A 17,146-nucleotide genomic window follows, 5' to 3' on the forward strand; every position below is an offset into this window, starting at 1 on the left:
ACCGGGCGTCCCACGATGCCGAAGAATAAGAAGCGGAACGCTCCCCACCGTGGTGGTAGTGGTGGCGGCGGCGGCGGCGCAGGGGCAGCTGCAACGACAACGGTGGCAGCAGGTAAGGGGATATCCCCGCCGCCGGCATCCCGCTTGCCGGCCGCGCTAGCAACCCTCTAATGATGGGGCATGGTGGGAGTTGTAGTTCTCTCCCTCAGACTTTTCGCATCTCGCAGATTTCTCACTTGGCTGGCGAACTACAAGTCCCAGCGAACCATGGGTGCCGTGCTCGCGTGATTTGGACCTGGTGTGCGAACGAGACTCTTGGCACCGGCCGTGGGGGAGGGGAGGAAGCGAGTGGGTCTTAGGCCCCGGAGGGTTTCGGCTTCGGGGTGACGGGAGCTGGGCTGGGTTAGAGCTGTCCTTCTGAGATGGTGGGAGCCCTCCCCTATAGTGTGCGGTCACAGACAGCTGACTCCAACATGGAGTTCTCGGAATGCCTCCCGCCCCGCGCGTTGAGGAATGTCGGGCTGGCTTGGACCGACACTTGCGTCACGAGGTCTGGAATTGGCGCTGTGGGGCTGGTGTGCTGTAGAGGAGCCTGCCCGGCATCCCTGTCCCGCCGCAGCCTTAGTCCCCGCGCGTCCTGGCCCGGCGCAGGCGCGGAGGCCAGGGCGATGCCCCTTAGGTTCTGCCCCTAACACTACTCGGGGGAGCCCCGAGACCCGGCCCGACTACCACCATTTAACGCGCTCTCCTACTTCCCAGGGCAGAAATTGCTCTCTCCTTTGTGTTGCCTTCTGTAGGTTCTCAGCAGTGAGCCCAGCATAGGCCAGGGTGATGAGGAACTCAGAACTCAATTTGTTGAAAGTTCAGGGATTTTTATCTCCTCACTCTGTAAAGCCCTGGATGTGGGTAGCTACTTCACTGAATTTAAGGTTTTCTGCTTACTGATCAATCATACAGTTAAGAAAGAAACAGAAGGTTCTTTTACGAAACACTCCACTAAACTCAGGTTGAGTTTTTAAAGTAAACTAGGTACAATATTCTCACTTAGTAATTGTTTTGTTGAGATTATGATTCTAAATAATGTAATATTCCTAAGCATTACCATACAAGGTAGCACATATTAGCTATTACGTGTTTGTCTATACAGTTGTCGCTTTTCGGCCCTCCGAATGATGTGCCTTTATTCATTAGGAAGTAAATAGGCAGATTTTCTTGTTAAAGATGATTGAAAACTGGCATTTGAAAAAGCTTTCCTATGGGATTTTTAGCAGCACTAAAACTTGTGTTTATTTATTAAATATTTGATAATTGTAAGGGTAGGGAAAGGGAAAAGCAGTTTTTTCCTTTTAATTATATTGCTTTTTATTTCGACTGAATACTCTTAATGTTCCTGAAGTTCATTCTTAATCAAGATGTAAAACAAATAAATGGTTTTGGAATTTAGTTGCTCTGTTTGAAAAGAGGTCGCCTCTTTACCTCCTTGTATTTCACCTTTTCCTTATCTGAAGTAAACATTTGAATTCTATCCCAATTCTTTTTAGTTTTATTTTTTCTTGCTTTAAACTTTTGTTGCTAAAATAGGAACAATGGAGAAGCAGCAAACTAGTCATTTTGAAACCGGTAGTGATCTTCCTAAATCCTTTTGAAACAAACAATCCCATCCTGACAAGCCACCTTCCTTCCTTGTATTTATTTGCGTTCTGCCAGGATGGGTGGTTGGCTTTCAGATTTTATCACAAGGCTCATTCATGACTTAATACTACTGTCTTTTCCCTTATTTTATCTTATGCAAAAAAGTTGCGCCTAGTCACTGAATTTTTTTTCAACTTTATTATGCCTCCCCACCCCCCAGATATCCGGATTTACCAACTATTAGCATTTTGCCACATTTGTTATATCATTTTGTTTCTGTTATGGAAACATTTGAAAAGTAGGTAGGTTGCATTCACTATGCCTCTCTAACTCTTTAATACTTCCATGTACGTTTCCTGAGAACAAGGACCCTCATTTATCTGACTACTTTAAGGACAGGTATCAAGTTCAAGATATCTAACATTGGTATAAAGCTTTTAAGTCCAAATTCCAATTTTTTTTCACTTCTCAAGAATGTCCTTTTGGGCATTTTTTCTCTTCCATTGTTAGATCCAGTCTGGGATCATGATTACACTTAAATGCCCTTATCTCTTTAGTCTGTCACATTTTTTTAAATTGTGATAACATATATATAGAACATAAAATCTCCCATTTCAGCCACTCCCAAACTTACAATTCAATAATCAGTGACTTTTACCATATACAAGGCAAATGGAAATAGCTAATTCTTTGATTACTTTATAAAACTATACATTCTTTGAATATCTTTGGAAGTTTATACTAGAACCTGCTGTGGTTGCCTCTTGAGTGGAACAGAGGAAAGGTATGGGGGTGAGATCATTTTTTTTTGTAAATTGAATTAGGTTTCATATGAATTTATACTTAATAATATGTGTGTAAATAATAATTGAGTAGAAAAGCTAGAAAGTTGTTCCAAACATTCTTGCTTACTAGCACTTTCCTGAAGGGTATTTTAAAATGGCATTTAGAAGAAATGGGGTTCAAATGAGAGCTACATAAGTACAACCTTATATCTAAGCTTGTCTTTATCACTTTAATGAGTTTTCCATTTAAACTTTTTTTCTTTTAAAGTAATGGAACATTCTAATGAAAAAAATTAACCTTTTACACGAGATAATAAAACCTACCATGAAACCTTTTAGACTGACCCTGTTTCCTCTGACTAGAATGATCTATCACCTAGTTTTCATTCATCCAACACTTATGACCAAAATTCATTTCAAAGAATCCTCTTTGACCTCCTGATCTGATTTAACTTCCTCTTTGGAACTCTTTGGCCTCTTGCACATAACCTCTGTCACAGCACTTAATTGCATTTACAGAATGAGCATTTTAAGTAAAGAATAAGAACATGCTGGTAAATAAGCCCTCCAGAAATAGATGGTATGTGTCTAGAGTGCCAATTCATTGATAATATTTTGGTTCACAAGGTGGATGGATGAGTTTCAGTCAACAGGGATCTTTTCTTGATTTTTTTTAATCCCTTTTTTTGAGTTTTGGAAAGAAACCACTGAAATGAATTAGTTGAGAAGGAAGCTGAGTAACAGCTAACATAAGAATAGTTTTCTTGGCAGTGTAGATGTAGGCTGAGTTTACATGTTAGTAAAAGTTAATCAGGTGACTATCAACCATTGTCTCGAAACTGTCAGGAACCCTTGAAACAGGTAACAAGTTTAAAAAGCTCATCTTAAGATAGTATATGACTTTTGAACATAGGGACTTAGTAATATGTACTTAGTCTTTTTTATTGATAAGGGAACTTGGGTTCAGAGCTAAATCAGGTGATTTAGTCAAGGTCACATTAAGTACAGAATTGGAACTCATTGCTCAATATAATTAATGACTGCACAAGCTTTTATTTAAAATCCCTGCAAATGTGCCTGCGAAATAACAGTGATTGTGCATTTATTTATTAAATTAATGAAGATTCAGTTTAAGTTTTAAAAAAGATTTTTAATTTATACTAGTAGTTTTGATGTTTTAAATATGAATATGGAGTCTTCTTATAAAAGTAATTTGTCTTTAAAACAGCCTATATAAATTCAAGTTCTATTTAAAAACACCCTCCCTTAACTCCTTAGGCTCCTGCATATCTCTTCATAAAAGAATTATGAAGCCTAAAAACTAACCCATTCACTAATTTATGTTTACTCAGCCCACTCACTCTCTTTGGAAGATACAACCTCTATTATTTTCTTTATGATTATCTGTATTGATATATTTTCTGGATTGATATTCATTGTCTTTGTGAATTGAGGTCATGGTTTGAAGTAATTGTTCCATATTTCATATAAATCATCATTAAAAACTAGTGCCTTCTGTGATTGATATATTTCTGAAGTTAACATGTATTGTCAATAGTTGGTGCTCTGCAATACATGTTAGCTGATTGACTCTTATTTTAGGAATGTTTATGTATGCGCTTTTGTAGTAAAACTATCCCTTTTTAAAAATGTTTGGGTTTTCATTATTACATTTCTCTAAATTTTCAAATCCCAAAGTTAAATATTTGCTTAATAGGCCACAAAATTATTTCTTTCCTTTTTTTTCCCTACTAGGTGGTCAGCATCGATTAAATGTTCAACCTTTCAGCGATGAGGATGCATCAATTGAAACAATGAGCCATTGCAGTGGTTACAGTGATCCTTCCAGTTTTGCTGAAGATGGTATGATTTTAAAATTATTTGCAACTTTAGATAAAAGGATATTTTAGGTGAAGGAATTCTTGTAGCTAAGGTAATATTTTTACTTGTTTTTTTTCTACTTAAATTACAGTGGTTGATTTATCTTACTCCGTAGGACCAGAAGTCCTTGATGAGGAAGGAACTCAGGAAGACTTAGAGTACAAGTTGAAGGGCTTCATTGACCTGACTCTAGATAAGAGGTAGGAAATACTGGAAACTTCTTCTGAGTGATTCTAATCCTTTCCTTACATATTGCAGTTCTCTGATGTAACAATATGTTATTCCTAAGCTTAATTTTACAGGTTTCTGTTCCTTTGTTCTTTTAATGTGAGGCAGGAAAGTGCCACTAGGTCATCTGATTGAAATTAATTGAGTGGCTCTGTTGTTGTAACATAGTAGCACATACTTAATGGTATTTGATTATAATTGAAATGGATTTTTGGAATAAATGTTAATCTTCAACTAGAAAAAAAGAACTAAATTTTGCTTTAAGCCTCCTGCCCACCAGTTTTCAATACAAAATGAAAAATGTCAAAGTAGTTGTTTTTGACCTCACAGTACCTCTAGAACTGACTTAAAATAAATGGAATTATGGAATTAAGAAGCCCAGAAGATGCAAACATGAATCCTAGACATTTTTGTCTTAAAAAAATGTGAGTTTATTTAAGTGTGTAATATAGGAGAACATGTCTTATACCATTGAGAAAATTATGCAAGTCATTGAAAGTTGTAGCTATTAAGCTAATAAATAGAAAACTGCTGTGATACATATAGTAGTTTCAAGTATTTTGTATAAGAAGGTAAGTTGTAGATGAAAATTAAATTACATGATTGAAAAATTTTTAGAGCTTGATGACAGATAAGAAATCTTTAGATAGAAAAATGTGGAAGAATAAGCTAACTCCAAGTGGATGTTCATTCTCTTACATTTTGTTTTAAATAGTGCGAAGACAAGGCAGGCAGCTCTTGAAGGTATTAAAAATGCAATGGCTTCAAAAATGCTGTATGAATTTATTCTGGAAAGAAGAATGACTATAACCGATAGCATTGAACGCTGCCTGAAAAAAGGTAATGCCTTTATTAATTAGTGCAGAACTAATTATAAGAAATTTGTTATCTTCCCTTGTAATAACACTTGCTAATGGTACTAGAACACTGTCCCACTCTTAAAACTTAATAGTCAGAATGAGACTTATTAGAAACTTTGGTTTTGCACATCTTGAAACTAGTAAAGATTGAGGTAGATTGTCATATGTTGCTGTATCAAAAGAGGTGATTGCCATTTTGTTAAATCAGAAAGGCTTGAAGTTGAAAGCATGTGTCAAATCTTAACAAAAGGTGTTTTTTAAAACTGTCCTACTTAATTTTTCTAACAATGAAAAAAAAAAAATAGTGTGGCGTAATCATCCATCTCATTTCCCATTGCAGTTATTTTAAATATTGATTCTACCTGTGGATGACATGCTATTTACAGGATCTCCCTTGGGACATTTGAAATGTAAAACTTTCTGATAGAAATTCTAGAATGTGTATTGTTGTAATCAGAACTTTTAAGAATAAGGAGTGACCTAAGACTAATGTTACCAGACTTTTAAATTTTAGGGGCTGCTAAAATGAAAAAGATTTGCGGCTGCCAGCTTATTTTATTTTCACAAGGAAAGGCATTTGAAAATGAAAGCTTATGTTGGTATTTCTTTATTAAAAAAATGGTTTGAGCACCAAAAATGTAGGAAGCACACATATTCCTTTAAATTGAATTAACTTAGCTATAATGTTTTTATTTTTTTTCATTTTACCTTAGGTGAAAACTTGGTCATGAACAGGTATTTGGAAACCCTGATCCAATTCATCCCTATCATTGTACAGAATAGAGAAAGGTCTAGGAAAAGTGAGAAGATTTAAGGTTGTTAGTGGTAGTGTACAGTTGCTAGCAGAGTCAACTTTTTGGGGGGTTATTGTAATGATTTTGTTAAAGGTGCTTTATATTGAAACTGTCTCCTATAATGAATGGGTAGTTGGACTAGATGACTTTAAAAAATTCCATTCTAACCCACATATTTTATAAATTGTCAAGTAGTAATTTATATTTAATATTTACCCAAACTCTTTGGTGTATGGTTTTCAAAAGAGTTAATTTACATTTACCTTTTTATAAATGTATTTTCTACAGTTTTAAAGAATTCCTTATTTATTAAAAAAAATTTTAGGAGGGGAAACCCTGAAAGTGTACCTCTTGGGCTGTATACATCTGAAATGCTTGGAAAATCAAGGACTACTTGAGCATTATTAATATGAATAAATTAAAGAGATGGAAGATAAAAATTGACTTGAAAAGCATTATTTTGTTGAACTAGTACAGTACTCTCAAGATTGCTTTAATCTCCATTTTACAGACTGGTTTAGAGAATAAGAGTGTAATAAATAGAAGTTCATCTGGCTTGTAGGTGGTGGATCTAGGATTTGAATGAAGTCTCTCTGTTTCTACTATTTGAGCTCTTTGCCCCACTAGGTTTATAGCTTATATTAAGATCTGAGGCATAGAAGGGTTTCATAAATGATAGGTGCTATTTTGTAATTGAACAAATTGGGGGACTTGCTGTCTTTATAAGTCAACAGAAAAGAACTTGTCACAGTTGCATCTTGGCTTCTTTATAGGTAAGAGTGAAGAGCAACGTGCAGCTGCATCATTAGCATGTGTTCTTTGTATTCAGTTGGGCCCCGGAATTGAAAGTGAAGAGATTTTAAAAACACTTGGACCAATCCTAAAGAAAATAATTTGTGATGGAACAGCTAATATCCAGACTAGGCAAACTGTAAGTAATTGATTTTAAAATTTATAGATCTATATAGGTATGTTATCTAGACATTTTGATTAAAATCTAGGAAAACAGCATTTGTTAAGTAGTGGGCTTTTATTAATATTCTCATTTGTCTTTTAGTTTTAGTGAGCATACTTAATATGACACTTGTAATATTTTCTGAGACCTCCATAGAGTATCCCATATAGAAAAAATTTCTACATTTTTGAAGCTGAAGATAATATATATTTGAGTTATTTACGGTGATTGTAGAATATTTTTAATTGGAACATGAGGAAATGGTTGAGACATTTATTTATTTATTGGATGCTTATTTTGTTATTCTAGGAAATGTAATGGAGGGAGCTAGAACTTGATTAAAATGGAAGTTTTCTTGATTAGTGCCAAACTTTTTCTGTTTGCCTGGACTAGTGTCTTATTAGAAAAACTGAGTGCTCTTTACATGGATGAATTTGGGTAGAATGTAGGAAATTCTGACTTGTAAAGTACTCATCTAGTTTTGGAGTTTGAGAAAGGTTTAGTTCCCTAATAGTTTGTTATTTACCATTCTTTAACATTTGGTATTAGATTGTAGGGTTTTGTTTTTTATTTTGTTTTTGGTTCATCATCTGTTTTGGTTATCTCACAAGTGATCTAAGTGATCACAAGAACATGTTTTGTGGCATTGCATTAAGATTTGAAGTGATCTTAATGGATTTGGAAATTAATATGTGAATTCTAAGCTATTTTCCCCAATGTGAACCAATTGAATTTTGAATCTGTTTATGTTGATTGTTCAAGTTAGCCTCCTCTTTTAGCATTAAAGTGACATTTGACATTAATCTTTGTCAGATGAACCCTGAAATCTTATGGCTTAACAGAATAGAAGTTTTAATTCTTGCTCATATCACTGCACAATGCCAGGCCTCCATCCCATGGCTCTGTCCCCCTCTGTGTCCCTTCTTCCATACAGCAGCTTCATGGGAAAAGTGAGAGGACAAAGGCTCAGGCCAGTGCACGTCACTTCGATACCTATTTCTCTGGCTTACCCAACTGTATAGAGGCTGGAAATAATCTATCTTCCCTAGAAGAAAAAAATACAAGTTTGACAGTTATCTCTGTGCCTGCCATTAGTTATTAGTCCAAGATATTTAATTGGCTATTGTTATTTACCTTTTGTTCCCCTTCTTTGGGTATAATTTCTTGGATATTTGTTTTGTTTTGTTTGCATGGACAGGCACCAGGAATCGAGCCAGGGTTTCTGGCATGGCAGACGAGAACTCTGCCTGCTGAGCCGCTGTGGCCTGCGCTTTCTTGGATCTTTTAAATCATGTAGGACTATGGGTGTATTTTTTGATATCCAGTGTTTGGTGTTTGCTGGAATGAAATACTGAAAATAAAATAAGGACCCCAAGCAGATTCGTATCACACTTGTCTTCATAGTACTGGAACAGAACTAGTGACCGTGGTTATGTGAATGATGACTTTAAAGATTTAAAGCTTTAGTGGTTCTTGTAACAACATCAGGGAACTTCCGTGACGACATAATAGAGAAAAGGAAATAGCAAAGTATCACAAATTTGCAAGTCTTGACCATTTAGGAGTGGGGATGATATATTTGGGTGGTGAGACTATGCTAACCCATTATTTCTGATAAAATTTTTGTTTTTGATATTGTTAATTTTTTAAAACAATTGTCTCAGAATTGATTGTTCCTTTTTGCAAGCAGATTGTATATAAGTTTTGTTTTCTGAGTCTATTAGGTAAGCATTACTTTTGTAATCTTGTAGCTTACTCACTATTTACCTGTTTTTTCCCCCAGCAAAGGCCAATTCCTAATCTCTTTTAAATGTATTCCAAAATGATAAAGGCTAAATGAATGAGAATCTTTTTTAGGTGTGAAGTTTGGGGCAATTATTTAAATTTTATGAGATTTCTGCTCCTGTGTGGTCTTGGAAACTTACTATTTTGGAAGTTTTCATTTTGGAGTCTACATAAAAGCAAAAATGCTTTTAAGCATAAGTGCTTAAAATTTTTCAGTAAATTTAATGTATTTTAAAGGTTTTTAATAGAGACTGTAGGCTTCTTAATCTCGAATGTCTGAACGTTATCTTTAAGGCCGAGTTGAAGTTTGAATTGATCTGTTAGACATCTGTACTGCATATGAAAAGGAAACACTGAGAGATAGTTAATTCACCCTTTCAGAATGCTTTATTCCTATAGAGTAAGAAATGTAATTCAGTAATCTAAATCGTAGAATTATGTAATTCATTTGAACATGCTGACTTTATAATATAGGAAAGTCCCAAAGGAATTGAATAAATGGCCTGAAGTCATAAGTTTGGTAGCAGAGCCTGGGCTGAAACCTACTTCTCCTGATTCTCAGTCCAGTGTTCTCTTTCTTTTTAATACCATACTTGAGATTTAGTATAATCATGTAGTTGAACAATTTCACATTGAACTACAAAAGTAGGAAGATATAGAATTAATAAGAAATAAAGTTATAAACATAGCTGTATTTTCTTGCTTGTTTCTTTTAGTGTGCAACTTGCTTTGGTGTTTGCTGTTTTATTGCCACAGATGACATTACTGTAAGTATAAAATTTTTGATTCCAGTTATTTGCATATTTCTCATTTAAAATGGTTATTTTACTTCATATTCATATGCATTAGGAGCTATATTCAACTCTGGAATGCTTGGAAAATATCTTCACCAAGTCATATCTCAATGAGAAAGACACTAATGGTATTTGTAGCACTCCAAATACGGTACTTCATATCAGCTCACTTCTCGCCTGGACATTATTACTGACCATATGCCCAATCAATGAAGTAAAGAAAAAGCTTGAGATGTATGTATTTTTGGTTTCATATTTTATAGAAATATTCAGTGACATAATTGGTTGTGTTCATACAGTAATGACTAACTATTTTCTAGGCATTTACGTAAACTTCCATGTCTACTCTCCTGTGATGATGTAAATATGAGAATTGCTGCTGGTGAATCTTTGGCACTTTTGTTTGAATTGGCCAGAGGAATGGATAGTGTAAGTATCTAATTGCGGAGGGAAAAGTTTGCATCACAAGGACCATTATTCCATCTTTACCTTTGTAATTAAGAATTGGAGGATAACTCTGGAGTGTGGTTAGCTTAAGAACCTAGTGATTGATTGCCCTTGGTAGTGGTAATGTAATGCTTCGAGAGCTTAAGCCAGTAGGGATTGATAAATCCGTATTTGCGTGCAGTTCATTATAATGAACTTAATTCTGTGTGGAACTGAATTTTAGAAATGCTCTCTCTACTATTCATGGAGAGAGTTGTGTTTATTGTCTATCTGGATCTGCTTGGATTTTTCAGACAGTACACATTTAGATAATTAATGCATGGATGCTTTATAGTAAATATCAGACAGTTAGATGAAATACTAAGTTGGTGTAGATTTGGTATCGTATGTATGCAGTCACTGTTAGACTGGGGCATGTGCTTTGCCTTTCCTCATCTACTTCCATTCACTGATGTTAGTTACCCACTTGCTTGGGTTTTTTTTTTTTTTTTTTTTTTTTAGCATTTGTTCCCCCTATTATTTATTTTTATTCCATATGTTCTACTCCTTTGTTGACAAGGTAGATAAAAGGAGCATCAGACACAAGGTTTTCACAATCACGCAGTAACATTGTGACGACTGTATCATTATTCAATCATCCTCAAGAAACATGGCTACTGGAACACAGCTCTACATTTTCAGGCAGTTCCCTCCAGCCTCTCCATTACATCTTGAATAACAAGATGATATCTACTTGATGCATAAGAATAACCTCCAGGATAACCTCTCGACTCTGTTTGGAATCTCTCAGCCATTGACACTTTGTCTCACTTCCCTCTTCCCCCTTTTGGTTGAGAAGGTTTTCTCAATCCCTTGATGCTAATAAGTCTCAGCTCATTCTAGGGTTTTTCTCAATCCCTTGATACTGAGTCTCAGCTCATTCCAAGATCTCTGTCCCACGTTGCTAGGAAGGTCCACACCCCTGGGAGTCATGTCCCACATAGAGAAGGGGAGGGTGGTGAGACTGCTTGTTGTGTTGGCTGGAGAGAGAGGCCACATCTGAGCAACAGAAGAGGCTCTCTTGGGGGTGACTCTTAGGCCTAAGTTTTAAGTAGACTTGACCTACCCTTTGTGAAGACTGGGGACTCAGCCTACAGCTTTGGTTGTCCACACTGCTTGTGAGAATATCAAGAATTCAACTTGGGGAGGTTGAATTTCCCTCCGTTCTCACCCCCCCCGAAGGGGGCTTTGCAAATACTTTTCCGCTCACGGATCGAATCACTCTGGGATTCATCAGGGCATCACTCTGGACAAACCAACAAAATCTCATGTCCTACCTGAGATTCCAAGTACTTACGGCATTCAGTCAAACACTTGATATTTTTTTAAAAATATTTTTATTGATAAATCTTCACACACATACATTCCATACATGGTGTACAGTCAGTGACTGACAATATCGTCACATAGTTGAATGTATATTCATCACTACGATCATTTTTTAGAACATTTACCTCACTCCAGGAATAGAAATAAAAAGAAAAAAGAAAAATCTCATACATCCCATAACCCCTTACCCCTCCCTCTTGTTGACCACTAGTATTTCCATCCACCCAGTTTATTTTACCCTTTGTCCCCCCTATTATTTATTTATTCTTTATCCTTATTTTTTACTCATCTGTCCATACCCTGGATGAAAGAAGCAACAGACAAAAAGGAAAGTGTGTGACACTTCCACAGTCACATTGTAAAAATTATGTCTTTATACAATTGTCTTCAAGAATCGAGACTATGGGCACACAACTTAGCAGTTACAGGTACTTTCCTCCAGCCACTCCAATAAACCATAAACTAAAAACGGATATCAGTATGATGCAAAATAACCTCCACGGTAACCTCTCGACTCTGGTATATCTCAGCCACTAACACTTTATTTTGTCTCATTTCTCTTTTCCCCCTTTTGGTCTAGAAGGCCTTCTCAATCCCTTGATGCCAGGTCTCGGCTTGTCCCGGGATTTCTGTCTGTCCCTTGTCAGGGAGATTTACACCCCTGGGAGTCATGTCCCACATAGGAGGGGGCACCTTGCTTGGTTCTTGAAGGCATTTGAGTTGTTGATAGGGTGATCATCTGTCCTGGTTTTGCCTTGTGCTTTTCCAGTTTTACCACTGACAATGCAGTGTTCCAGGAAAGCCTTCTGAGGTGGTTGATCACTCTGGTTTGTGACCTCTAATCTAAGGCTTGCTGAAAAGGAAGGAATGACTCAAATCTTAGAGCTGAGGGGTGCTGATAATTCAGATATTAGGCTGTGTGCTGATATTTAGAACTGAGCAGCTTTTACTCCCTTCACACTGAATCCATACATAATTATTGTCATGATGACCTAAGAAGGAGCAATAAGGAAACCCAAATAAATGGGAAATGGGTAACTAAATAGGAAATGTTAGTAGATACTTTTTAACTTTTCCTGCAACTAAAAAAGTTAACAGTTATTCATTCCAAATAAGATTAATACAGTGTTTCGGGTTACCTGCCATGGTTGTGTCTCTTTCCATCCTAGCCTTGCATTTCAAAAATGTTTAGGTGCTTAGAATTTTTATCTGTGTTTTCCTTAGACCCCACTCCCTCTGCTTTTTTTGAAGGATAGTAGGTAGGGAAGGAAAGTAACTTAATACTATGCATAGCTAATGATTCTCTTTATGTAAGAAATTGGACTCAATCTTAGCAATCAGTTTAATTTTATCAAGCTAGTTAGGAGGCCCTTATTCTCAAGACAAAAAAACCAGGTGTCCCAATTTTTAATATTATGGTCCTCTGCTGACTAGAATTGGTAATTTGTATCTTTTCTTTTTCCTTTGAAATGCAGCTTAAGGTAAAATAATAATGCAAATTTAATTTATATATTTTGAATTTGATTAAATTTATGTAAACATAAACATTACCACCACATTGTCTTTTGTTCCTTGATTTCATAAATCATATGGAGTGCCAAAGAAACTTACCCAAACATGTTTAATTTTGACCCTAAGTTCTTATCCAAGGGCAAAAATGAACTACTTTTTATTAAGTAAATAAGTATTTTGAAAGGAGTGTGTAGTGGGGGGTGGGTAGTTACAAGGTATTCAAAACATTAATTAAACCAAAGCCTTGATGAGTATATTGGAAGATTTAAAATAGGATTCTTGGAGCAAATGAGTCGCACTGAATTATTAACATTTTGCTAATGTAATTGTTTTGTGATAATTATTAACCCTGAAATCTTGCTGTATAATGAACTCTGCCTGGGAGGCTTAAAATAAAACTTACTGAAGAGCTGGCTTAGGTAAGAGTTGACTCTGGAGCCACATTGCCTACGTTGAGATCTCGCCAACACCCTTAATAGTTGGATGACTTCAGGCAACTTCTCTATTCCTTGTCTTTAAAATGGAGGAAATAATAATAACTACTTCATTGGGTTGTAGAGCGCATACAATGTAAATGTGCAATGTAAGTGGTAGCTATTACTATAATGGTTATTGAATTGAGTGTTGCCTCCCCTGCCAGTAGTCTAGGAGTAGCCTTTTAGGAATTCTATAGGATAGCTTCAAATAGAACATAGACTTGGCGGGGAAGATTACAGGTTCGAACCTGAGTCAAGAAAATGTAGTATATACTGAAACCTTCCTCAATTCTTCCTTGACCTGCACAGGGTAAGTGCTACAGTACAGAGCAGTATATATACAGAGAAAAGATATCCAGAGACTTAACTATACATTCCTTGGAGTTAAAATCTAAATTACTTTGATTTTATATATTTCCAGAAAGGGGAACTCAACATTCTCCTTGTCTGCCCTGTTTTGTTTGTTTATAGGACAACTAACCCTCTGTCTCCCTTACTTTGACAAAGATTCTGCTTCAGCAGAGAATAAAAGGATTGGAAGTCTTTGTGATTGAGTAGTCAGATAAAGCCATTCTGGGGATACTGTTCAGCACTTTGTAGTGAATTGGGAAGCGATCTATTTCTATTTTAATGTTAGACTTCCATATGATTTTTATTTCTTCACACTTAGGGTAGTGTGCAAGGCCCAGCTTTTTTCATTTCATTTACAATCAGTGCTCGAGTGACGCCTGTATAGAAACTTGAATATTTGGAATGATTTTTTGTGAACTTAATGTTGTCTCACCCTGTTGTGATTTAATAAGGGGATTCTGTTTCAACTCTGTTTAAACTCTTGCAGTTTTCTGTGGTTTCATTTCACTACCATAATTCCATTCAAGGTTTTAAAGCCATTTAATTAGTTTTAGAATTTATATTTAGTTTATTGAAACCATTTCAGTTTTAAAAATTTATTTAAGTAGCAGCTATTTTAGTACAAAATAATTATCTGAAGCTAACCTGTTTGTCACATTTATATTGGATTAGACTGAAACAAGCTCTATCATAGCAATAAAAGCTAATGAATATTTATGCACTGTTTTATATATATTTAGAGTTCATTTAACTATTATAATAAACCACTGAGGTGTGGATGTATTAACTCTCCCCATTTTACATAAGAGAAACCTGAGGCAGATTGCTAATGTAATTATGCCCAGTGCTGTATGGATTTAAATGGTAGATGCTGGGATTCAAACCTAGTTCTTCTGACTATAAAACACATGTTTTTATGTGATGTTAAACTATCTCCTATAGGTATGATTGCTACACTGATTTTTTTAAATGTAAGTTCTATATAAATTCCTCTCAGTCTAGAATAGCCATATAATAGTTAATGCTTCATAATTTATATTTACTATCTTTAGTCCTTATAACCATCATTTGTAGGGTGGAAGGGTAGATATTCTCTTCTTTTACAGATGAGATAAATTCAGATTCATAATTTTAAAAGCTTGGAATACTGAGTAATAAATTTGTGATTCTAATCCAGGACTTCTGATCCTGTTGTGTAGTAATAACTGGGCTCTTTAAATTATTTTTAATTAAATTTTATTTATTTTATTTATTGATAGGATTTATTTTTGTCTCTAGGAGCCAAATTTTCGTTTATAGTTTTACTATATACTATATACTTGTAAGCTTCAGTAAATTGGCTTTTAGGTGCTACTTATGGATTATTTTGTTGTATCTGTTAAGTTTTCTTTTTTCCCTTTTCATTTCACGTCTCAGCAGGCTTTGTTGAAACTAACAAGCAGGTTTTCTTGTTTTGTATTTTTTCTTGTGAGATACAACATATACAAAAAAGCAATAAATTTCAAAGTACATTTTAACAGTTGGTTATAAAACAGATTTCAAAGTTTGGTATGGATTACAGTTCCACAATTTGTTTTTTCCTTCTAGCTCTTCCAAGACACTGGAGACTAAAAGGAAATATCAATATAATGATTCAGTAGTCATACTCTCATTTGTTAAATCCTAGCTTCTCTGTTATAACTCCTCCTTTGATCCTTCTCCCAGTCTCTAGAGATATTTGGGTTATGCCCATTCTAACTTTTTTCATGTTGAAAAGGGGTATCAACAATATGGAACAGGGGAGTGGAACTGGTTGATGTTCTTGGAGAGACTGGCGCCTCTGGGTTTCAAGACTTATGTGGCCTAGGAACCATCTAAAGGTTTTAGGTTTCTGAAAAGTAAACTTAGTGCATGCGACTTTTGTGGGATCTCAGATAGAGCCTTGCGTGCTCTTTAGGGTTAACAAGAATGATGTTGGTTGGGGGTTGATGTGCACAATTATTTTATGGAGACTTTTTCTAAAATATTTGACATATTTTTTCCAAGTTCTAATACTGTATTAAATTTAGTGATTCACAGATTATAAACTAGATTGAGTTTTATCCGTTTCTAAGATTAAATAAGAGTGGGTTTCTCACCTTTAGCACTATTGATATTTTGGGCTTGATAACTTTTTGTTGTTGGGAAGCTGTCTTGTGCAATGTAAAATGTTTAACATCTTCTGTGGCTTCTACCTACCAGATGTACCTCCCCTGCCCTGACTCCCAGGAGAACCACTGAGGGTTGTTCCTAGGTCTAGTTCTTAGAACAAATTAAGGTGATGTAGAATTTTCCTAATTTGAATTATTTTCTAAATCTTAAACTTTTTTTTTCTTTTGAGAAGTTTATGCTACATAAAAGAACAGGTAGCCAATGAAGTGGGAAGGAAATTGCCAGTTTCTGCAGTGTATTTGTTTCTGCAAGTAAAACTTGCCAACTTGGAATGTTGGAGTCACATTTTTGGGGGGTTTAAATACAGAAATCAACATAACTTTGATGTGTTCCAATTATCTGATCAGCTTTGATATGTACTTTTCTAGTTACAGATCTAAGTAGGTGGTGGTATCTCCACCTAACTCTGGCATAAAAGGGTGAAACTGGAACATTGGAAGCAATATTCAGCAATGAACGCACAATCTGAAATATTGGCAATAAAAAAGTTTTATGTACTTGAAAAATTAGAATATCCATTGGATTATTTCAAGCTTATTTTCCACCAGTAAAATGATCTTTTTCATTTTAGACATTAAAAGAAATCACGTTATATATTTTTGAGACTAAATAATTAATTGTACAAACAATTTGAAGGATGTTCAGAATAAGAGATGCTTATTTTGATAGAATGAGTTAAAATGTTTCTTTTTAGAAAATGTAACTATGTTTCTAAAGCAGCAAATTCAGTTGAATATCTAGAACTCACTATATGGCTTCATATAAATACCTACTCTTGTTTTGGTCTGTTAACTAGTTCTTCTTAATGCGGTTGTAGATTGTAGTTAGAAATAAAAACACCTAGAATAAAAAAAACTTCTTAAATGTATAGCTACTTAGACTGTAATAGGGAAACCTGTAGTCAACCCGCAATATCAAGTGGTATACATGTTGTAGGTCCTCTCCAGAAAGGATTAAATTACCTACTTGTTTTGAATAATGTGCACTTGATGTAAATATTTTTACTCTTATTTGACTTATGGCCAATAAATTAGAAATTAAATGCTTTCAGAAACATTATTTTAAGTTAAAATTTGGATTATGCAAAT

At 35.3% G+C, this 17,146-nt stretch overlaps 1 protein-coding gene across 2 annotated transcripts in view; it reads left to right on the plus strand.

The window, feature by feature from the left end:
• Positions 1-17,146, plus strand: part of IFRD1 (interferon related developmental regulator 1) — a 23,890-nt gene continuing 6,744 nt past the window's right edge. Inside the window, exons 1-8 of one of the 2 annotated variants that reach the window (XM_077170470.1) lie at positions 1-112; positions 4,173-4,280; positions 4,390-4,498; positions 5,242-5,366; positions 6,954-7,111; positions 9,637-9,687; positions 9,770-9,948; positions 10,035-10,143. In XM_077170470.1, the coding sequence (XP_077026585.1) occupies positions 16-112; positions 4,173-4,280; positions 4,390-4,498; positions 5,242-5,366; positions 6,954-7,111; positions 9,637-9,687; positions 9,770-9,948; positions 10,035-10,143 (936 nt within the window). In that variant the 5' untranslated portion in view covers positions 1-15. The remainder of the gene's footprint in view (positions 113-4,172; positions 4,281-4,389; positions 4,499-5,241; positions 5,367-6,953; positions 7,112-9,636; positions 9,688-9,769; positions 9,949-10,034; positions 10,144-17,146) is intronic. The other variant, XM_077170547.1, reaches the window with a different exon arrangement.

The sequence above is a fragment of the Tamandua tetradactyla genome, chromosome 1, assembly GCF_023851605.1.
Source record: "Tamandua tetradactyla isolate mTamTet1 chromosome 1, mTamTet1.pri, whole genome shotgun sequence".
In the NCBI taxonomy this organism is placed as follows: Eukaryota; Metazoa; Chordata; class Mammalia; order Pilosa; family Myrmecophagidae; genus Tamandua; species Tamandua tetradactyla.